At 50.6% G+C, this 8,729-nt stretch overlaps 2 protein-coding genes across 2 annotated transcripts in view; one reads left to right on the top strand and one right to left on the bottom strand.

Moving 5' to 3' along the window:
• LOC107205867 (heme-binding protein 2-like) overlaps positions 1 to 2,904 on the bottom strand; it is a 7,861-nt gene extending 4,957 nt beyond the window's left edge. The window contains exon 1 of the mRNA XM_015630928.1: positions 2,645 to 2,904. Within this exon, the coding sequence (XP_015486414.1) occupies positions 2,645 to 2,873 (229 nt within the window). The 5' untranslated portion in view covers positions 2,874 to 2,904. The remainder of the gene's footprint in view (positions 1 to 2,644) is intronic.
• The window catches only part of FANCM (FA complementation group M), a 57,489-nt gene that overhangs the window by 12,549 nt on the left and 36,211 nt on the right, over positions 1 to 8,729 (top strand). The window lies entirely within an intron of this gene.

Raw genomic sequence — 8,729 nt, 5'->3', positions numbered from 1 at the left:
CTGCAATGTGCATCAATCCCCTGCAATGTGCTCCCTTCCCCTGCACTGTGCTCCCTTCCCCTGAAATGTGCTCCCTTCCCCTGGGTTCTTTGTGCCTGCTTTTGTTTGCTCTTCCCTAGGGAAGGAAAAGGCTTTTCCCTAGGGGAGGGTACCTGTGTGCTGCCCTGTGCTGTTGGGAATGGGTTTCCCTTTCCCATTCCCTGAATTCCCAGCTACCCAAGTGTCCATGGAAAGCTTTTGGCTGTGTCCCATTTCCTGGCCCTGTGCAGGGAACATTCCCAATCCCAGTAACTCCTGTGCTGCTGGATTCAGGAGTATCCCCCTGAGGTAAATTGCTCTTGTTGGCAGGCTCAAGGAATTACTGCTGTGGGAATTAATTTCCAAAGGCTGTTTAATGTCTAAAGGTGTATTTCCAGCTTTATAGGTTGCCCTGACATCAATTCTAGCTGAAGGGAATGAATAAATTCTGCTTAGGAGTTGCAGACAGGCTTGGAAACTGTGGATACAAGGTTAGGAGTGGAACTCTTCCACAAGAGCTGGTCCTGTGCCTTCCAAAGCTGAAGTGATGAAAGCATTTGTGTATTTAGAGGATTAGAAACTCGATTTTCTGTGCTGGGTTTGAGAGTCTGGATGTGAATTCCTGCCCTGCTGCTCCACAGTGTGTACTGGACATGCAGGAACAGGAGGAGTTTCAGCTCCCAGAGCCCTTTTCTGGAGTCTGAGGTGCCTCAGGGTCTCTGTGGAAGAGGCAGGGTGATGGGAAAGAGAATATTACCCATGGTTGAAATGAGAATTAAGATGCAGGAGAATTAACTTGGCTGAGGTCACTCAGTAAATCTGTAGCTGAGCTGGGAATCAAACCTCCCTCTCCTGGCATCCAGTGCAGGGGATATAAAATAGCTTTAAGGCTATTTGGAATAGTAAAGATCCTTAAACAAAGGGGAGGGAAAAAATAAAGGGGAGAAAGCTACACTTTAATGAAGTGTAAACACTTTTTCTTGGCAATATGTCCCTGGGAAACATTTAAAATGTAACTACTGACATGTAAATGAGTCTCTTTGGAGGCAAAAATAAATTCAGCACTGAATTTTCCAAGAGTTAGGAAAGCTTTCAGGACTCTAGAAAAGTTAACTCTATTTTTAGATGACTTTATCAATTAGTCTGGGGGGGTTGTGTGTTTTTTTTCATTCCATATTAATGCAGAGGATAAGGATTACAACTGATTAAAGTCCTTTGGGGAGTTTTATCCTGCAGTTTATGGCTCTGTGCTTTGTGTTGTCCCGTTCTGGGGAGCTCCACCTGCACAGGGCCAGGCAGAGGGACAAGGATGGATGTGTTTTCCCAGTCGTGGTTCCACAGGGATCATCCAGCAATCCCACTGGGAGCTCCCATTCCCTGGGGAGCTTTCCCAGTGCTCCTTCCACCCTCTGGGGAAGAACCTTTCCTGATCTCCGGCCCCAGGGTCCTGTCCCTGTCCCAGGGAGCACAGAGGCAGGGACAGAGTCTGTTCCTTGTCATCCAGGAGGGGGATTCCTCCTCCTGGAAAATCCCCTCCCTTTCCTCCCATCCTCCTTCAGCCCGGACAGGACCTGAAGAAAAATCTTGTATTGTTCTATCTTGATTTTTGTAACACGTGCCCAGTGCCACAGAGCAAACCTGTAACACTGTGTAACTACAACGTGCTCCTCAGCTTTGTATCCCTCCTGGGGAACGCAGGAATTCCAGCGCCAGGCAGCAGAACAGAACAGATAATTCTGTGCCAAGGGCTGTGGTTTTCTGCTGCACTCAGGAGTGTCAGAGACCCTCCGTGCCCTGGGGCTGTCACCGAGGGTGACACTGGGCATCCAGAGACCCCTCCAGGGCCACCGGCAACAAGGCAGGGAGCTCTGTTCACACCCTTCTTTTAGCACCTTAATTGTCATTGTTAAAGCTTTACAGAGTTGAGACTCCGAGGTGCGGCTGGAAAAGGAAGATGGGCTCAATTTGCTGGGTTGGAATATAGAAAGTTTTTAAAGAATAATAATTTCATACTGGTAATGTCCAGTGCAGCCTGGGAAAGGTTTGGCTCTGCCCAGCTCGGGGCAGGTGAGTTACCTGCAGGGCAGAGATGCTGCAGATCTCTGTCCTCTGGGCAGGACAGGGCACAGTTAAAATCTGAGCTCGGAGTGACTCTGCTGCTTGTTAGGAGTTCTCTGACTCATCGGTCTTTCAGATTCTCCGCTCTTTCTTAAAATTGAAAACAACCGATTTCTTACTGGGATGAGCCTGGGAGCCTCGCTGCCAAAAGCAAATCAATCCTTGTTTACTCTGTTTTTAAAGACAACCCTCTTTCCTTAAAGAACTATATAGCTGTGTAGGGAATATGCTTAGGAAGAATATTCTTAGGAAAGCCAGTTTAATATTTAATTAGTGCTGAGAACTCGCACCGATTGTTTTTAAGGTGAATGGATCACCCCAGTGCCGCTGCAGCCGCTTCCCTGCCTTACGGAAAGCTTTGCCTGGCCCCGGGTGAAGCTTTGGCTGCCGCAGAGCCAGGTTTGGGTGGCTCAGACCCACTCGGGACTTTGCTGGCCGTTGATTCCCGCAGCCCCCGGGGCCAGCCCGTCCCTATCCCCGCACCCCGGAGCGATCGTGCCGGCCTTACCGCGGGGCACGTCCACCTGGTGCCCCCGTCCCACGCTCTGCCAGTAGTTCAGCAGCCGCTCCTGCTCCTCGTCCTCCATGCGCTCGGCCGCCTCCTCCTCCAGGCTGCTGCCGTGGCTGTGGTAAGCCGAGTCGGGGCTCTCCTCGGCCAGCCCGTCCAGCTCCTCCAGCGTGATCGCGGCCGGGCCGCCGGGCCCCGCTCCGCCCATGCGGCAGCCGCCCGTCTCCATCGCCGCGCCGAGCCGCTCCGCACGCCGGCTTATCAAGGGTCCGGCAGCGGGGGGGCTGCGGGACCGCCCCTGCCCGCCCGGGGAGGGACAGGGAGGGACGGGGAACCCTCCTCTGCCCGCCCCGGGATGGACAGGAGGGGTGGGGAACCCGTCTGTGCCCGCCCGGGGATGGACAGGAGGGGTGGGGAACCCCCCCCTGCCTGATCAGTGCAGGGCAGGGAGCCCGGGGATGGACAGGGTGGGTGAGGAACCCCCCCCGCCTGATCAGTGCAGGGCAGGGAGCCCGGGGATGGNCCCCCCCCGCCTGATCAGTGCAGGGCAGGGAGCCCGGGGATGGACAGGAGGGACGGGGAACCCGCCCCTGCCCGCCCGGAGCCCGAGGGTAGAAGACAGGACGGGTGGGGAAGCCGTCTGTGCCTGCTCGGTGCCGAGAGCCCGGGGATGGATAGAGCCGGGAATGGAGGGATGGGGAACCTGCCTCTGTCTGCTCAATGCCGGGGCAGGGCACCCGGGAGCCCGGGGATGGAGGGGTGGGGGTCCCATCTCTGTCTGCTCGGTGCCGGGAGCCAGGGCATGGACAGAGCCAGGGATGGATGAACAGATGCCTGGTCAAGGGTCTGGGGGCAGGGGGACCCGGGGGGAACTCACAGAATCACCAGGTTGGGAGAGACCTCCGAGATCATCGAGTCCATCCCAGCCCTGACACCTCAAGCAGCCCCTGGCACCGAGTGCCACATCCAGTCTTGTTCTAAACACATCCAGGGATGGTGACTCCAGCACCTCCCCGGGCAGAGCATTCCAGCACCTCATCACCCTTTCTGGAAAACCTTTTCCCAACCTCCAGCCTGTATTTCCCTTGGTGCAGCTCGAGGCTCTGGCTCTGTCAGTGTTGACCCCAGCTGGCCACAAGCTCCTTCTCTGAGTGTCCTTCTCTCCAGGCTGAACAGCCCCAGCTCCCTCAGCTGTTCCTCACAGGGTTTGTGTTCTCTCTGCTTTCCCACTCATTCCCTCTCTCCCAGCTGCTCTCTTCCTCCTCTTTTCCTCACTGCTGTGTCCCATTAGTTCTTCCTTATTGTGATTTTATTTTGCTATTTCAAACCACACTTTAAAAACAGATCTTTCATTTTATTTAAGAGGTCTCTGAGGTCTTTCCAAAATATTAGGAGTGCAAAAACTCTGAGATATTTCATTACTGAATTCCAGCTTTGGAAGTTTTGTGTAATTTTGCAGTTGCTGAGACAAGCCTGGGTGTGAGCAAGGGGGATGCGCAGCCCCGTTGTGGGGTGGGTATGGCAATTAAAACAGGATCTGGATTTGAATCAGGAGTCTGTGTGGACTCTGTGTTGTTTTTCATTCCATATTTAACATGAATGGCTGCTGTGGCCCTTTTTGTGCAGGCAGGAAAGGGAATCTCAGGGCATTTAGGGGGTTAGAATAATAGGAAAATAGTCCTTTCCTGTGCACTGTTGGTGCTCCCAGGGAAAGCTGGAGCTTGGGGTTGTGACTCTTGTGGTGCTTCTTTTTCCCTTTTTCTGGCCAGTCCCTTTCTCCAGGCTCAGCTGTGGCTCCCCAGCCCCAGGGGCCGAGCTGGCTGTGAAAATGAGCCCTGGATTGTCTCAGAAGCCAAGATGTGCCAGTCCTGACTGTGCTCCTGGCAGGGCACAGCCAAATCCTGCTGTTCCTGGGAGATGCTCCTTGGGCAATTCCAGTGGGAATGTCCTGGGAGGGTTTTTTGGGGTGCAGTGGCTGCAGGGAGTGAACCCCCCACCTGGCTGAGGGGGGTTTGGGCAGTGAATCAGCAGCAGAAGCTCTGGAATTCACTGAAATCCTGGAGCAAGGCTGGAGCTGCTGCTCGTTTAAATGTCTGGGTGGATTCTGATCTGATCTCACAGGCAATTTCTGACCACATTTCCCTCTCAGAGCTGCCTGAACCCCTCAGGGGAGGCACAGTGGGAACCCATCCCTGCCCCAGTAAATCCCACCCCAGCCCTGGAAATAAAGAATTTTCCACTGAATTTTGGCAGTTGGGTTTTAAGTACCCAGAGAGGGCATCCTGCTTCTTGGAGATTTCTTCCAGGAACTGGCATTCCTGTTTGAGACAATATCTGGAGGTTCTTTTTCTGTCCATCCTGCATAAATAATTCATGGAAAACAGTCCCAACTCTTTTGCTTACTCATTAATTATGAGAATTAATAGTTGCTTAAATGAAATTATTTCTAAGTATTAAGTGTCTTTGCTGGAGATGAGAGAAAAGACAAAGAAAAACTGACCAGCAGAAAAAGAGTTTAAAATCACAGCTAAATTTCACTATTTATGTGAAATGCCACAGAATATTGACTATGAGAAAGAGGCTGGGAGGAGTTTAAAATCCTGTTTTAAAAATCCACCTGTACAAATGACTCTGTGTGTATTTAATTTGTCTCTGATTCCCCATGAGACTGGTAATTACTGCATTTGATAAAGTACTGAAAATGTGATGGGCTGTGTCTGGATAGATAACAGAGGGACTAGTCATTACTGCAGGTGAAAAAAGCTGATTTTTTGTTGTATTTGTTGGGGTTTTTCCCCCAAACTTGCTAATTTTGTGTATGAGCTCTGCCTAATAAACAGGCACTCTTGAGAAAACACAGTTTTGGTAGTGCTGTGTTCTTGGTGCTTTCCTGGCAGGTTCTCTCTCTGAATAGAAGAGGAAAACTGATATTCAGCCTTAAAAATTTCAGATCAAACCATCCTCAGTGGGATGCTCCTTTCTGACTGGCAGTCACTCACTGAGTGGCAGGTTCATGTGGAAAATCCACTTCTTTCTTAACATTTCTCAATAAAAAGTGAAATTCTTCTTGGTGGAATTAGCTGAGAAGTAAAAACTGGAGCTCTTGTTTTATAACCTGTAGGAAAAGAAAAATGCTGTGACAGGAGAAGACTCAGCTGTTAGAAAAAGACAAAGTATTGGATTTTTTGGATGGATCCCAGCTTCCAGAGAAGAACAGTGGATTTTCATTGTGTCTTGGGAAGATTGGGAAGGGTGTGAATGAATTAAAATGAACTTAAAACAAAACTTTAGTGCCAAATCATTACTGGGCTGATCAGTATTGGGTTTGGAGAGTGACAAGATCAGCTAAAATCCACCCTGTGCCTGCTGCTTCCCTTCCTTTATTGGCCAGCTGAGAAAACGTCAGGCAGAAATTGCACAAAATGCACTTTTCTGCCTGGTTCTGAGTTTGTTTGTCACAACTCTGAAGTTTTACAGGAGAATAACTAAACCTCAGTGTCATGCAGAGCCCCAGAGCCTCCCCCAGCTGGTTTGCTCCTGGGACTTGCTCCTGGGAGTTTCTTTTGGGAATATTGGCAACTGCATGGACACCACTCAAGGTATCCCACTTGGGGAAGCCAAAGCTGGCTGCTTCAGTGCTGGAACAAATGGGAACTGCTCTGGCTCTTGCTCTGCCCTTCCCTGGAGCAGTGGGATCTGTGTCCTGGGCCAGCCCTGCTGGGGATGCTCGGGATGGGAGCCCCTCTTGAGCCCCAGGGTGTCCTTTTGGTCTGCACTGCCTTCCTTTGCTCTCTGCCTCAGGAACTCCAGGATCCATGAGCACGGATCTGGATTTGTCCTGGAGCTGTTGGTTCCTCCCTGCTCCTGCTTTGGGGGATCCCTGTAGGACAGGGCAGTGGCTTGGGGTGTGCTGCTGCCTCTCTGGCACTGTCTGGGCTCGTTTCCTCCACGCCAGCTCAGCCCCAGCGCCTTGGGAAGGGATCCCCAGCATCACCAAGGCCAGCTTGGATGGGGCTTGGGGCAGCCTGGACCACTGGGATGGGTGGGATGGGTGGGATTTCATGTCCCTCCAACCCAAACCAGTCTGGGATTGTGTCCTGTGGGACAGGGCAGGGTGGAGGAAGGTGCAGCTCTCTCTCAGCCCAGTGTGGCTCTGTAAAACCCAGTCAGGGCTGTCAGGGGAGCACTCGGGGAGCTCCCGTGGAGGGGATGAACCTTTGCAGTCCCTGCTTGTGGAGGTCCTGCTTGGCAGCAGGTTTGTGCCACCCCTCCTTCTGCCCTGGGGAAGAAAAGCCACTCTAACAGTTATTTATGGGTGTTTTTCTTTGCTAAAGAACCCCTGCAAATCTGCACTAAAATAATTAGGTCAGGGCGTTAGTTTAGAGCCTTTGTTTTTTATTGTGCCAACAGAAAACAGATTAGGAGCAGTTTTTAGTGAGGTGTAGCTGGCACAGGAACAGCTCTTTGCCCTGTACACAAGTCCTCAGCTCCTGTCAGAGCTCCAAGAACAGGTTCTAAGCTCATTGTGGGCTCCAGGAACTCGTTGTGGTTTGCTGTGGGAGATACCTTGGAGCACAGAAAGTCTTTGTGCTCTTGGCAGGTTCAGTGCAGGATGGGATAGTTCTGCCAGTTGTCTTTTATCTGCTGCCTGTAAATCTGTCAGCTCCAACTCCACTTACTGAGCTGGAGAAAGCCACGAGCTCTCCTGAGCAATTAATTGGAATTAACTCTATGGCTGTGTTTGGGTAACACGACACCCGAGTGTTTTGGAAAGGCCGAGGGGACTTTTCCAGAAGTATTATCTTTTTAATTAAAAATGAAGGTATGGAGGGAAGATCAATGTAATCAGTGAGCAGTGCCTGCTGCTGAGGCTCTCCTAAGTAGGTTGTGTTTACTGTTCCCTGGTAGTTCTGGAGCTCCAGGTGACTCCAGGATCCTGCTGTCTTTCATAACTGCTTGTTTTGCAGAGGGTGATTAAATCAGACAGGGATGTACACTGAGCAAACAGGGACAATATCTTTTTCTTATATGTTAGAAACTAGGTCAAGGGATGAAACAGAAAAGTACAGGTAATGGGAATTGCTTTTTAGAAAAAAAAAAAAAAGCTCTGCAACAAGTGTAGGAAAGCATAAACCAGTGCTGAAATATTAGATTTAGTGGTCGTTGCTTTTTAATGAAAATATTAATTTCTTTTCAAGAGGAACAAAAGCCTGACTTCATTTCCACTGCTTGAGACACAGTTTAAGCTTCATCTGCAGCATTTCAAGTGTGCTCATGTCCAGCTCTGGGGTTTGATGGGAGGGCAATGAGCTGTTGCAGTGGTATCCATTCAAATAAAAAGCACTGAGTCCTTCCTTCGTGGTCACTATTTTGGTTTATTTGGTAAATGTCTTTTCCTCTAGGCAGGCACAGACCTCTCTGTCTCTGTCCTTTAAAAGGGACTCAATCAGGAACAGCCTGGATTGAAAAACACAACAGTAACAAACTGTGATAAAACACCAACTTCTGAGTTTTAAACCCTTAAAACTAAACTGCACTTTTAATTTTGTTCTCACTAATATGAGAAATTACTTCCTTGTGCATTCAGCTTTCCCAGTGGCTTGATGAACGTTTTATTTTTAAGAAAACAACATTTGAGTTCTTCATGTTTTCTCCCCATTTTCTCCAGAAATTCCTGGCACTACTGGAGCCTCCAGTTGGTGTTTGCTTGTTGGTGGTGTTAGAGGTGTTAGTGGTTTATTTGGCTTGATTAATCCATGAGCTTTAATTAGATGGAATGCCTGGGTTTGGAGTGTCAGAGGCTGTGACCCAGCTCCCCTGGGGATAGAGGAGACCCGGGCAGGGCTTGGGGAGGTGTTGGAGCCCCGTGGGTGTTCTGTGCCCACAGCTGGCCTGAGCCAGGGGACACGGGGGGATGGCCCAGGGTGAAGCCCTGGGATGGTTTGGGTTGGAAAAGACCCTAAATCCCCCCAGTGCCCCCCCAGCCATGACAGGGACAGCTCCCACTGTCCCAATGTCCAGCCCCAATGTCCAGCCTGGCCTTGGGCACTGCCAGGGATCCAGGGGCAGCCACAGCTGCTCTGGC

This window comes from Parus major, chromosome 5, assembly GCF_001522545.3.
Source record: "Parus major isolate Abel chromosome 5, Parus_major1.1, whole genome shotgun sequence".
NCBI lineage: Eukaryota > Metazoa > Chordata > Aves > Passeriformes > Paridae > Parus > Parus major.
The sequence above is the reverse complement of the archived record's forward strand: the minus strand, read 5'-3'. Positions and strand labels throughout refer to the sequence as shown.